Source organism: Neolamprologus multifasciatus, chromosome 14 (genome assembly GCF_963576455.1).
Source record: "Neolamprologus multifasciatus chromosome 14, fNeoMul1.2, whole genome shotgun sequence".
Taxonomy (NCBI): domain Eukaryota; kingdom Metazoa; phylum Chordata; class Actinopteri; order Cichliformes; family Cichlidae; genus Neolamprologus; species Neolamprologus multifasciatus.
The window spans coordinates 4,340,982-4,355,274 of NC_140452.1; the positions used below are offsets into that span (position 1 = coordinate 4,340,982).

The 14,293-nt window shown below is 43.9% G+C and overlaps 1 protein-coding gene across 2 annotated transcripts; it reads right to left on the minus strand.

Annotated features, from left to right (window-relative positions):
* Window positions 1–2,890: 2,890 nt before the first annotated feature.
* Window positions 2,891–14,108, minus strand: LOC146503270 (uncharacterized). Of its 2 annotated transcripts, XM_085130621.1 has the most exons (7): window positions 13,967–14,108; window positions 10,472–10,735; window positions 9,672–9,766; window positions 8,339–8,495; window positions 6,718–6,897; window positions 6,418–6,465; window positions 2,891–5,951 (listed from the first exon to the last, which is right to left on the minus strand). In XM_085130621.1, exons 2-7 carry the CDS (start codon window positions 10,611–10,613, stop codon window positions 5,083–5,085), a joined length of 1,491 nt encoding a protein of 496 aa, XP_084986747.1. In that variant the 5' UTR covers window positions 10,614–10,735; window positions 13,967–14,108; the 3' UTR covers window positions 2,891–5,082. The 2 variants fall into 2 exon arrangements, with proteins under 2 accessions (XP_084986747.1, XP_084986748.1); XM_085130622.1 differs by lacking the exon at window positions 13,967–14,108 and having other exon boundaries at window positions 9,672–10,296; window positions 10,472–10,586.
* Between the last annotated feature and the right edge of the window lie 185 nt (window positions 14,109–14,293).

Consider the following 14,293-nt stretch of genomic DNA (forward strand, 5'->3'; position numbering starts at 1 on the left):
TATTTCTTGCAGCTGGTCCACAGTATTATAAAAAAATTGAGAGAAGTTGTGTTTTGGGCAACGAGCTGATTTTTCTGTAGTTTTACAAATTTCATCCTTAATGTTTTTTTACAGATGATTAAGCCAGATTAGATCAAATTGGCAGCACTGTTGCCGCACAGCAAGAAGGTCCTGAGTTCAATTCCACCATCAGGCCGGGGTCTTTCTGTGTGGAGTTTGCATGTTCTCCCCGTGTTTGCGTGGGTTCCCTCCGGGTACTCCGGCTTCCTCCCATCGTCCAAAGACATGCAGCTTGTGGGGATAGGTTAATTGGAAAATCCAAATTACCACTAGGTGTGAATGTGCGAGTGAATGTGAGTGTGAATGGTTGTCTGTCCCTGTGTGTTGGCCCTGCGACAGACTGGCGACCTGTCCAGGGTGTACCCCGCCTCTCGCCCTATGACAGCTGGGATAGGCTCCAGCGCCCCCCGCGACCCTGAAAAGGAGAAGCGGAAGCGAATGGATGGATGAATGGATGGATGGATGGATAGATCAAATTGGGCTCCATGTGGCTCACAGTGTAAAACAAGTTTGATGTCCTGCTACAGACTGAATGTTCAGTCACATCCACGCCTGCTGCTTTCTGATCTCCACATTTTCAAGATTTGTCGTTTTGGAGAATGCAAAGACAAACACCAGCTGATTAGTGAAAAGTAACAAAAAGCAAGAATTTCATCGACTAAAACTGAAGCGGACGTCTCAGTCGGTCTCTGCAGAGCCAGCTGTACGTCACTTATTTAAAAAATAAAAGCTGTTTTCTATAGTTGGCTGTAAATATTTATTTCTGCTGTAAAGTTAAATATTTTAACATGTTATATGTTTTTTAACGTTTAACGAGCAATTTTTTTTACTCATTTATAGATTTTATTTTATTGACCTGGTTCTGTTGGATGTTTCTTGAATTTCTTGTTTTGTTTATTCTTTGCTTTTATTCATTTTGGATTTTTTGGTCCATCAACTCTACTTGTGGCCGACATTATTTCACATCTATATCACTTAAAAAGCCACAGTAGGTGTTTTGTTCTGGTACAGCAGCAGTTTGAAAAACACCAGAATAAACTATAATCACACGGAGAACGAACACCAGCATAAGCAACGTTTGATGTTTGTGGAATAAACTCTTGCAGAAGAGAGAATAACTTCTTCGTGCAAAAGCCACGACGGCTGACGAGAAATTTACCAGAGATGTTTGACTGCCTGGAACATTCATCAAGCATTGATTCAGTGCTGATGATGGTTAAGGTGGAAGCTCGGTCTTTGTTTTCCAGAGAATGGAAGAGTAATAATACAGCATAAAATTAATCTTCTGCTCAAGACAGTTTATTAATATTGTTTATCAACTCTATTCACTAGTTTATGAGAAAATCGAGTAAAGGTTTCAACAGTCCTGGGAATGCAAAGTTTAAAGAAAGCAGGATTTTGAACTACATTAAATAAGATTTACAGCACCTGCCAACAACCGGCTGGAAATGCAGACATTCAGACGTTTAAATCTTTGTAGCTGGGATTTAAATCCACAATAACTCCACAGGAAACATCTAAATACTGGGCACGACTGATGTCACCACTGCCCTGTTATCTAAATTGAATCTGGGCTAGAAGAATAGTTGATAGTAGACGTCTAACAGGAAGTGAGCTTTGGCTCAAGTTCCCACCTGTTTAAGCTGCAGCTGTGCTGCTGATGCCTCCCAGTTCCACCTTTTAAATGACAGGTAAAGGTGAGAACCACCCCACAGTGAAAACACTGTGGGCACCGTCTCTGCAGCGTTAACCTGCCCTGACACAGGAAGTAAAGCCTCCCTTTTTGTAACTTACTAACCTTTGCATCCAAAGTGGGAATCATGGAATAATCAGAAGCTCGTTATTCCACAGAGATGGTCACTTCTGATTTAACTTAAATCGTTTGTTGGTTTTTCTCCATCTTAAAAAGGCATCTGACACATTAAACCATGACATGAACTTTCTAAGCTCACTGCAGGATTTTATTAGAAAAAATACATTTAAATCTTATCTAATCGGGAAACGTGATGTTGTTCTCCAATAATGAAAAGTAACCTCTGACAGGTGTTCCACAGGGTCCTGTCCTCAGCCCACTTCTGCTTGTTTAAATATAAATGGAGCCACGTCCTGGTGCAGGTTTACCGAGGGGACACCCAGCATTTAGAAAAGTCTTTAAGGAGCTTGGAAAGAAAAGTGACTGGATTTCTTAAAGTTTCTTGAATTTGATCTTTGCTCAGCGACGGCCTTCTTTTCTTGTATCGTGAGGTTAGATGGAGGAACTTTTGTACTGGAGAGGGTGGGTGAAACCTTCACCCTGATTCGCTGCTTCGGGCTGTTACTTTATTAATCCTTATGGCGGTTTCCGTGGCTGTGATGACGTCCACTACGGGCAGCTGCTGTGGAGAAATGGCAAAAACGGAGTCGTTTGGCTGGCAGAGAGTCCTGCCTGAAAAGTTCGTCACACATTTTTCCTGACGGTCCATGGCTGTGACGTCTTCCTGTTCTTGTTTGTATTGTCTAGACTGGGAAATATAAGTTTTTGTTAGGAAAGTATGGAATTTTTGGAGTCGTCTTTCTTTTCCTTAAACGTGAGCTTAGCCTCGTCCACAAACCCAAAAATGTCTTCTAACATAGGAGAGAGTATGGGTTTGAGTTCCTGCAGAATCTTGTTGTGGAGTGCATCTATAGTGAAATGGACCTGCCAAACAATGCCATTCTGTGTCGCCTCACCGTGGATCCAAGGTGCAAACTCTTGGAAATAAGTCTGCTTCGTCTGCATCTTAGGTTGAAACCGAAATGGTTTCTATAATCCGCTAGTTTCCTTGATTCCTTTTCATACTCCAGTCGAAGGGTGTTCCTCCCTAAGTGCAAGGCACGGTACTCTAAAGAGCCTGGAAAGAAAAGCGACTGGACTTCTTAAAGGTTTGTGAAACTTTGCTTTTCTCCATCCTTAAAACAGGCAAATAAGTTAAAGATTCACGTGTGAGCCACAGCACGAGTTACAGAGCTACAATATCTGATTTATGTTAGTTTAACCCTTTAAAACCGGTCGGAGCAGGCACGCTCTGTTTTGCGTAACTATTTTTAAATCCTGGTAGCTCTGCAACCACATAAGCTAGCGCAATAATTATTTTTGCATATGAAACCGGAGGAGTTGTACTTACATCTTATGCCATCAGCTTGTCCTCGGTCACAGTTTCCTTCCACATATAGCTTTGCAAAAACTGCATAAAAAGCACTTGCAGCAACAAAAACATAATATTCCAGAAACACGCTTTGCCGATCCGATCAGCTGTTCATAACACTTCCTTCCATCAGCGTGAACTATCGCATGTCCGCCATGACCTGCCCAAAACCGGAAGTGACGTCATTTTGCGGAAATGTAGTTTTTTACCGTCAAGGCCTCATGAGCCTATACTGGTGTTTTTAAAAGTTATCTTTGACTTTATGACTTTCTGTGTCGTTTCTGGGATGCTTAGGACTCATATTGCACTGCTGGAAATAGTTTATTTTGATGCATATGCTGCTTTTTTGAAAATTTGCATTATAATATTTATTTTCGTTTTTCCTGCAGTGTATAAAAATTGGTGTATTTCAAAAATAAAACTATGAAGGCACTCAAAATAAATTTCCTGTGGTGGGAAACTATTTTGTGCAACTTTTTTGTATTTACAGTTTTGAGGGATAAGCCTCTTAAATTTCTGTAACTAGAAATATATGTTAAAAAAACAAAAACGATTTTCAATTTTTTTGTAGTTTATTGCACTTTTTTGCAATTTATGTAATTACTATGCATTTAATTCATACATATTATTAAAATCTAGGCTGTAATGGTTGTATTGATGTATAGCAACTTGAAAATCTCCCAAAAATGGCTCCACAGCATGTAAACATATAATATAAGCTCTGGCGGACTTGGTTCTATGGTAGGTCTTAAAGGGTTAAAGAAGCACACTAAGAAGGTGCCCCAGGCTGCAAAAGTAAATTTATAAAGATATTAGAGACTCTGTCAGCTCACATTTGTTTTTCCCATTTACATTATGATGCGGTGTCACGGTCACCTGCAGCAGTTAATCCTCCTATAATGGTTTACAGTCAGGAAATTTACACGTTGGATACTGTTCGGTTGCACATTTGCAATTTTATAGCTTTGTTCAATAAAAGGCGGAGCTTCTATTGAAAACTGCACGGCTGCTTAGACCCTGACTGGGTTAAAGGGAACCAGTTTGAGAATCAGTCGTTAATATCTGCTGCCTCCTGTTTTAGGTGCTTTATTATTCTGCACGCTCTGGATGTGGCGTTTGTGTCTACAGTGAAGTTTATCTGATTTCGTGCATGAATTCATTCTGTAAGCAGATTACACAGATTACCAAAAGAGAACTGTTTGTTTTTAATGAGGGAAAGAGATTCAGTTCATCTATTGGTCAATTACAGCTAAAGTTTCATCAGCAGCAGCGAAATTCAGCAGTAACCCCAACAAAACAGGTTCCTTCTGCTCAACAATTTGTCCTAATTTACTACAGACATGAAGCACCTGTCCCACCTGTCCCCAGGTGTTACTCCTCTGCTGTTTCAGGAAACTGAGAAGGAGCCAGTCTGAGTTTAAGAGCGCCAGATGATCAGATGCAGGGTTAGTGTTCTCCTCTCATGTCCACAGGAAGCAGAATTCTCAAACTGCAGATTGTGTCCTTGCACCACGTAGTGTATCGTCTCCTGTAAATGCGCTCGGTCACTCTGGGTTTGTGTGGAAATGTTCACGGCGGTTGTGAGACTACAGCAGCTCAGCACCATCAGAAATGCTGATTATTACAGTGTGGAAAACTTTTAGTTAATCTGACACAAATAAAACTAGAAAAAGGGGGAAAACAAAGCAGGATTTAGGCACATAAATAAAATTGAGCTCTGGGCCTAAATCTGCGTGTGCTCGAGTCACCAGTGGAAAGCAGCTTTTGTGTGCAGCAAACAGGAACACCCACCAGAAAGACTCCCGACTGATGAGAAGCTCCTCGCACTGCTCAAACCTGTCGTTTCTCCCTCTGGGTTTCAGAAGTGCGAGGCGGGATGATGTCGGTGGTGATGGTGGGCCAGCTGCCCGCTGCTGGCCTTGTCTCTCAGCATGGTTAGTGCAGTGTTGGAGAAATCCCTCAGGATGTCCACGGTCTCCCGCTGGAGCTGCAGGGACTCCTGCACGAACTCATGCTGGCTCTCCACGAGCAGCTGGACCGACTGAGCCAACGTCTCCAGAGACTGAGACACCGAGGTCAGGAGCATCCTGCTGGCCCGCTGCTGCTGCAGGCTTTGAGACGCCACCTGGGCGACCTGCTCGTGTGGCCTGCGTGAGGACGCTCCAGCTGGGAGAGGGTCCGATAGGCTTGAGCCTGAGGTGGGAGCACTGCGTGGAAAGATGGAGGAGGAGGGAGGAGGCTGGCTTCGAGAAGAAGAAGAAATAGTGGCAGAGGTGACTGTTGAGAAAGCGGAGGAAGCTGCAGGTGGTGGAACTGAGGTAGAAGGTCGAGGGTGAGAGGAAGCACCATTGGCTGCAGCAGGTGCAGAGGAAGATGATGGAGGAGGGAATGGAGAGGGAGCAGGGAGGGCGGAGCCAGGTCTGTTGGAGGATGGTGATGGTGGGGGGACAGCAGAGGACGAAGCAGCTTCTGAATCAGAAGCCAAAGGAAAGCCAGAGGACGTGGAAGCCACTGAGGAGGAGGAAGGTCCGGGTGGAGGTCTGCTGGAGGAGGAGGAGTTCTGGATGGTTTGGCTCTGGCCGTTGCTGCTTCGGGAGTACGTGTAGACGGGCTTCACCCTCATCAGGGCGTTATCGGGCAGAGGATCGAGGGAGGTGGGGGGTGGCCGGACGGAGGAAGGGTAGGAGAACATGGAGTCGTCGTTTTCATCAAAATCCATCATGTGTTCTGTGAAGGACAAACGCCACAGGAGGATCTTTGAGCAGTTTATTCTTTAAAGGAGCAGCACTGAAACATGCAGGGTGATGCAAACTCTCATTACTGTCATTAAAGCTGTCGCCAAATTAAAACGAGGACAGAAGAAACAGCACCGTGTAGATGTTTACATCGTGTTTCCCCACATTTTACAGGAAGCCTGCTTTTCTTAGAAATGCACAAATCTAGAAGATGAATGTTCAGGGTTTTCATTTCTTATTCCTAACTTCACTGCCTCCATCAGATTATGGCCGAGGCTCAGGTATGGCATTCGTGCTTGTGCCAAATGAAAGCAGGAAGTTTACAGGACCTCACATGTTCAAACACCCACGTCATGCCTGATTCGTATTCATTTAAATGCACAGTATGTATGATTTTTAACGCTTGCAGCCAAACGTTGGACTGCATGGTTTATTTTAAGTATCAACAGTGTCCTTACCTCCATCATCACCCAGGTCAAAGTCAGACGAGGAGTGGAAAGGATCTCCTGCAAAAAACACGAGAACGTCATGAAAAGAAGAAGGCCTCAGAACAAAGGCTTTAACATCTGAACTGGATATAAGAACTTTTTTTTTTTCTTCTTAAACAATCGATTTGGACGTCGGTGACGATGGGAGATCAGTCTCACAACCAACCGTTTCATATTTATATTAAATGTAAAACAGGCTCCACGGTTTACACCTCAGAGTCTGGTCCAAATAACCCTCGATCGAGCTGCCTGAGCTTTTTCTTTACTCACCGCCGAGTTCTTTTTCAGGTGAGGAGAGAGGTGAAAGGTCAAAAGAGGGTCCTCCTGATAAAGTGTGAGTGCCGTCTGTCAGACTGAGGTAGGAGTAGGGGGAACTGTTGGTGGGTAGCCCTTTGCTGCACATCTTTGAGAAGTCGTCGTCTTCTCCCAGGTCCAGATCGCTGTCGCCGTCTGAAAACCAACACATGTAATCTGAGTAAATACTCTGACTGGACGGATCCTCATAGATATATCTGATACCTTTTTTAAAATATCACTGTAACCTCTTCTCTCAGTTTTACACTGACCACACTAACAATGCAGCGCCATCCTGCAAAGTGAAATGCCTTTGAGAGGCAGCGGACAGAGCGCATCTGCTGATTGGCTGCCAGTAATGTGATCAGCTTCCAGCTGCAGCTTTTCACACATGAGCAGCAAAGAATACATCAGACAGATTACTTAGTTCAGGGAGTCGGTTTGTGCATGCAGTGTTTTCCTTGGCCTCTAGGGGCGGTGCTGAGTACAACACTTCTCTAGACTTTTAGCACTTGACCCAGGAAGTACACAGCCCCCGGCAGGCTGATAAAAACACTTTCTAACCAGTTTGCGGGCGACCGTGGCTCAGGGGGTTGGGAAGCGTATCTATAACCGGAAGGTCGCCGGTTCGATCCCCGGGCTCTCTGTCCTGGTCGTTGTGTCCTTGGGCAAGACACTTCACCTACCGCCTACTGGTGTTGGCCAGAGGGGCCAATGGCGCGATATGGCAGCCTCGCTTCTGTCAGTCTGCCCCAGGGCAGCTGTGGCTACACCTGTAGCTGCCTCCACCAGTGAGTGAATGTGAGAGTGAATGACTAGTGGAATTGTAAAGCGCTTTGGGTGCCTTGAAAAGCGCTATATAAATCCTAATATTATTATTATTATTATTATTACACAGCACGTTAAATCTGTAATAAAATAAACAACAGAACAGAACACACACACTGAAGCCACAGCAATATGAAATATACACCAGTGTCAGTGATGCACAACGCTGTAACTGGAGTCAGTTATAAAATCAGCTGTACGAATTTAGACCAGTTTTTACAGCCACCTAGCAGGATGCAGAGCATCTCTGCAGCCAGAAGGTGGCGTTACTGCACCGTGAAGCTGTCAAACAACAGATCACCTCACTAGCAGGTGCTGGGTCACTGACAGCTGAGAGGCACGGTGAGAAAAAACAGGAGAAACCTGTGAAGTCGAGAGAAATTTCTGAAAAACAAACAAAAATGAGGTCTGGTTGAAACGCCAACGCGTGCAGTGACGTGACGGCAGCTTGGGGTGAGACTAATCTCTGAAGAACATCAGCCTTTTATGAGGTAAAATTACAATTACATTAAAGAATTTATAAAGCAGTGAAGTGAAACTAACACGTGTTTTCATCACAGGCTGGATGGCATCATCTTGTTTCCTTTCCTAAAGGATGGGTGGGTGCATCCTTTGTGAAAGGAGGCAGCAGTGAAGCGCCTTTCCTTCGGATTTGGAGAGTTGAACAGCTCTTATCGAGGCTGAAACTCTGATACTTCTGGGTCACTTCACTCGCTTCGAAACCAATCTGATAAAACCCCGTGTTGCTCTACGCCTCGCCTCGCCTCACCTCCTCTAGGACTCATCATCAGTATCTTATGCACCATCCTCTCCACGGGGCCCAGTTTCTTCTTCCTCAGGGTTGTGCCGTTGGGACCCCGCAGCGCTGCAATGCGTCGCTTCCCATCGCATTTGAGGTCTGCCCATTTCTTCATGATCTGACGCACCTGAGTGGGAACGAAACCTTTGAGGAGTGCTGAGTGACATGTCCCATCCATCACGCTGCCTGCAGCTGCTGCAAGTTATTAAACTACTGTCGACAATCCGCCGGTCGTTTATGAAGCGCAAACGATAAAAAAATAAATCTATCGCATCCTGAAACGAAGACTTTCAGCTTATGTGATTGTTAAGTTTGGTATAACTGTCAAAGGTTTTATACAGCGTTTGTGTTCAAACAGCAGAGGGCAGCATGGTGCGGCAGGACTGAATGGCCTTATCTATTAATTCGCTCATCTGGGAGAACTGATTCTTTTCACATGACTTTGGATAAATTAATAACGTAATGTAGGGCTGCTCAATTAATCGAATTTTAATCTAAATTACAATCTGGGCTTTCAACGATCATTAAAAATGACCGAGCTGATTATTAGCACCTCCCTCGTGCTTTACTCTCGCGCTGCTCCGTGTGGTAAAACGAGCGCACCTCTCGGCGATTCAAACACCGTGACAACAATTAAGAGGACCCGAGGGAAGCTCGGAAAGCTAAGCAGAAGTTATTTGGAGAGGAGAGGATAATGGCTGCTGAAGAAAGAATGGCGTTGGTTGAAAAGAGGTAAAACGACTTCAGTGGTGTGGAAACATTACGGGTTTCCACACCACAACAAGACGTGGATCAAGTAGACACAGTGTGTCGTAGCTGCACCACAGAGCAACACTACAAATGTATTCAATCATTTGAAGATCGCTCACAAAGTGACATACGATCAAAGAATGAAGGAGCAGCAACTTTAGTTGACATCGCTACACAGCTCGCCTTGATGTTTGGTTATTTGTATGCAGAAATATTATGCAGTATTTTGAAGTTCACTAAACATTAATGTTTCCATTTTTCATTTATTTTTTATATTGCAAACATTCGCACTGTTATCAGTATTTGCACACTATTCTATATTATTTTTGACAATCTTTAAAGTCATTATTCAACACATTGTTATTGTTAAAAAATATCGTCAAATAATCGAGATCTCAATTTCAGTGAAAATAATCGTGATTATCATTTTTGCCCTAACGTAATGCAGAAAAACAAAACTTTGAAGGACAGATCAGGGCTTTTCTGAACTGTGCGAACTTCACAAATCATCTTTTGAAGGACTTTCGGGGGCTGAGAATGATGTAAAACAAACCTCTCTGTGATTCTCTCCCAGACCGTTGATCTGATTGGTGATCTCGACCCACGTCTGTTTCTTCGTTTCAGCCGACACACCTTGGTTAAACTTCCCTACAGAGAGAACGAGTCAGTCTCAAGTATTAAATTACAGCAGTGCTGTAAAAGGTGACCCACGTGCTCCCTCTGCTGGTAAGGATCTTTAAAAGCACAGTGCACTAAAAACAGAGAGAGAGCAGACGGACCAGTAAAACATCCTGTAACTTCACAATAAAATCAAATGTTATGTTTGACATCTGACTCGAGTTCTCAGCACCACAATCAGTTTCACTTGAAATTTCTTTCAAGAATCAACTTGCTCGGTGAAGCCAGTGTTTCCACAGCTTTGGATTGTATCAGTGTTGTCAGGGGTTCCTGAACTAAACAATATTAAAAAATGTCCCTCGGATGTGTTTTAACTGCCCAAACGCCGTGATGACAAAAACAAAAGGATGGAGGGATTCTGACTGCAGCCTCTCTGGCGACAGAGCAGCATCAGAAGCAGCTCTCCACCTGCTGCCAGTCGGCTGGAGTGCGTTTTGCAGCAGAGTACAGATCGCCGTCACCAAATGCAGCCCAAGGTGGCGAAGCTGGCGTCCGTCGGCCTATGTGATGAGAGATTTGAGGAGCTCAACACTCGCATGATAAACACGACCAACAGGACGGTCAGTAGGTCGTACCAGAATGGCCTCGACGGCACACGTTTTATTACAAACAGCTCCTCGAAGACTTTCCTCCTAAATAGAAAAGAAATAATCTACTTTTTTTATTCCTACTCACTGAGGATGATGTATCTGTTCCTCTTCACTGCCTCCAGCAGCAGCTTGACCTCAGTGAAGGAGAACCTCGGTTTGGCTTTCAACGCTCCTTTTACTCCTCCCACCCTCAGTTCCTCATCGTCCTCACGCCACGTGGCTGACATGGCTCCACCGCTGCCTCGGACGGCCCGCTAAAACAGAGACCGAGACCAAATTCGCCGCCCTCCACGACTAGCTGATCCAGCTGCCAGTCGGGACTAGACACGCCTGGCTGACTGCACAGGACCTGCAGAAAAAACACAAAGGAAAAAACGATGAAAGAAAAGAAATATGGAGGGAAAAAAACACATAAATAGGCAGAAATAGCATCTCTGCTTCATAAGCATACAAAATATTTCACTGTTTAAAAACGATTACTTATTATTGCTCTAAATAAGCTCCTTAATAAGCTTTTGTGCAGATCGAAGTTTATCTTTTCATTTTATACAAAATAACTTTAAATTTCAGCATAAACAGATGAGTACATTTTGACTAATGTGAGATTTAATCCATGTAAGATAATAACATCATTGAGTTACACTAAACAGTCTCCTAACCCTCGCTCTTATTCTGAAAATTCAGTCATTGCTAATCAGCTAGTTGTGTTGGCTATTTTTGGCCGAGATTTAAAAATGGCGGTTTTGATTTCTTTGAAGGAGACAATCTCATGACTCCGCGAGCAACGCCACAGCCTGGCCAGTCACCAGCATGCAGTCGGTCGACGTCACATTTTTGCAGCTAGGGCTGGTTATTGTCAAGGATTTCCATGACCGATTCAATTCTGATTCACAAGCTGCCGATTTGATTCAATTTGATTTGGACTCAGACAGTCAGAAATATTATAATTCTGATCATTTATCCGTACATCCATATTTTATATCTATGTATAAAAACAAAGCGGACCCTGTGAGACTTCATCAGAGGTGTGAGCAGATGCCTTTGTGTCAAAGTAACTGAGGATAAAACACAAAAACGTGGAGCAGATTTTCCTGTCCTGGCTTTTTATAGCAGAAAACCTGAAAATATTCTGCAGTAGAAAACAAAACTGAAGAAAACCATGAAGCGACATCTGAACATTACCTGATGCTGCTGAAGTGAAGCAGAGCAAAGTTACAGAGGTTTGATGAGAGACACAGCTGAGAGTTTTGCAATTTGACATCATTTGTAAAAGTTTACATTTCTTTAGGATCGAACAGAAACGAGGCGTTCTTGTCGGAGGTCATGTGTGGCAGACGGCGCTGTACACAACGGTAGACTGGTGCGTAGTAAGCAAGCGAATAATGCAGAAAACAGATTTTTGATGGTAAACTGGTCTCTGAGTACAGTGAGAGAGAGAGCTGTGGAGGAAGTGTAATCTTATCGTGGTGGAAGCAAAACTGCCTAAACAAGAGTGTATCCATGACGATGTTTCTAAACGTGAAGCGGTTTTGATCTTCTTTTGTTGCTGGTTCAGTGAATTGTGCATGCCGTCAGGTTTACATCTTTATCAGATTACCTGCTTTTTAATCGTTTGCTGTTTTAGCTGTTGGTGGTTGTTGAAATAGTTTTGTTAGCTTTAACCTGAGATTCTGGCATTTCTGGAAAAATACATTTATATTTAAGTCGACTCGGGATTTAATGAATCCATGTCGCTTTTTTTTTTTTTTAAACCCAACCCTACTTGCAACCCCCACTGAACAGGTACTAAAAAAGTAACCAGTACCAGGTACTACTACCTAATGGAAAAACCAAACAACCGAGTTAAGACGAGTAGATACCAGCGGAAAAGAGGCGTAACTACTGTCTTGGATCACGAGAAGTGATAGCTGTCCCATTCCTCCAAGCTTTGTATGTTAATGGCCAGCCAAGTATGTCTGCCCACTCAAGTTTAGAGTGAGCATTTAGAGCACTGGTACACCTAATACGCTCATATTACACGCTACCAAGCTGTGGAGTGAGCAGTTTCTGTAGGAATCTGAGCAATATTGTTTTTTTTCCCTATTGTGAGGTGTTGTTTCTTCTAAGTCTGTGAAGCCATTAAATTTCTTCAGAAAAAATCAAAACATTTTTATTCACTGGACCAATTTTCTGGTCCCAGCGGCACTAACTGATCCACTGAAACAAATATTTTTGAAGTGATGAATATAGAATTTGGCTTTTTCTTTTTAGAAGTTGTGAGACAAAACTTTCTTCATACAGTTTCATAAATATTTCATGCATGTTTCAAGTATGTTCCCAATTTTAAAAATGACTGCAGAAGCAGGTAGTCCAGTCATCCACTGGCACTTTAAAATGTACCTGCAGCTCACAATTTAGAGGTTACAAAATTATGTTCTCAAAAATCCTTCTACATACTTTAAAAAAAAAAAAAAAACGAATTTAGCGACTGCAACGAATTCATATAAAACTGGACTTCACAGATGTTATCACCTGAGCGACAGCTGTGCAGCTGAAGCGAACCTACGAGTGTCTCCGTCTCCTCCTTTGACACACAAGACTTCTGAGAACTGGATTTTATGTTGTGAAAACTTAATTTTAATTAGCAACACAGACAAAAAGTGCTGCACGCTAGCAGACAGTGGACTGTTTACAGGGTGACTGAACCATAAACAGCCAGTGCAGATTTCAGGAAAACCACCTGCAGTGTTGGACAGGGGCCGCTTTCATGGCTGTAGACGAGAACATCTCGTTTTTTCTTCAGCTCGTGTCCCTATACCGCCCCCTCCTGGCTGGACTTTAACATACACAAACACTAATAGATGAATGTTTTCCTGTCTTTCAGAAATTATTCTTTTTCTACTTTCTGAGGAAATCTAATGACACCCACACGTGTGTGTAGGAAATTCCTTTACATACACATGTATCTGTGTATCCATATATCAAGTAGTTACAAAGTAAGTAACCATGTCAGTGCAGCCATCCTTCTAAAGTGCTTTTATTAGTTACTTTGTTTCTTTTGGTTAATCTGTTGAATTCTGTTTACGTCACGGTGTTCGAACCGGCGCTGATTGGCTGGCTGTAAACATCCACGAGAGCGTACTAATGTTCCAGATCTCATTAAATACCTGATAAACATTGCGTTCTGCCAGGCCACGTGACCCACGCGAACCAATCAGCTGCGACCGTGCTGTGTCTTTGTTGAGCTCGTGCCTGATGGTTCACACGGGGAGCTGCCCACCCGACTCCTCCGCGTCTGTTAGCTACGCCGGGTTGAACCGGTGCTGCGTGGAAACGACGAGGCGTGCGAATCCTGCGAATTTCCGTAACCACGAGCCGGATTATCGCGAACATTACAAGCGGAGCTGTGCGGCGTCTTTGCGCTCCAACTCTCGGTGTCAGAGCTGGAGGAGACGCCTGCTAGCTCGGCGCTACGCTTTTATTTCGCACTGTAGCAGGTTCGTACGTTTTGCGCGAAAAAGCCGCCCGTGCGGGCTGCTATTGCGGGTTCCGCGTGACGTGCAGTGTTTTTTAAAAGGCCGCATATGCTGTAAATAATTACCAGGCAAATGGCGCTGTTCTCCCCTCCTTCCTTCGTGGTTCTCCCGAAAGTTCGGAGTGACGAGAACAAGCGAATTGCGCAGACTCTATTCACGCAGCGCGTGTGGTTTTTTTCCTTCTTCTTCCTCGAACGCGCAACATTTTCAGGCCGCTGCGCGCCCCCATGTGCCGCAGACGCGGTATGCACCAGTCACTCCCATTCCCAACACATCAGTCACCAAACTCACGAAGTCTGCACGTTCAGCCACACGGTGAATATTTAATGACAACCATCACCCTCACAGCCCCTCCTCCCGCCTCACATAATTAATTAGTCCCAAAATCACGT

Coding starts and splice junctions, on each gene's coding strand:
- LOC146503270 (XM_085130621.1), bottom strand. CDS start 10,613: ATGTCAGCCACGTGGCGTGAGGACGATGAGGAACTGAGGGTGGGAGGA. Junction 9,767..10,471: donor GAACAGATACATCATCCTCA/GTGAGTAGGAAT, acceptor TTCTCTCTGTAG/GGAAGTTTAACCAAGGTGTG. Junction 6,466..6,717: donor ACCTGAAAAAGAACTCGGCG/GTGAGTAAAGAA, acceptor TGTTTTTTGCAG/GAGATCCTTTCCACTCCTCG.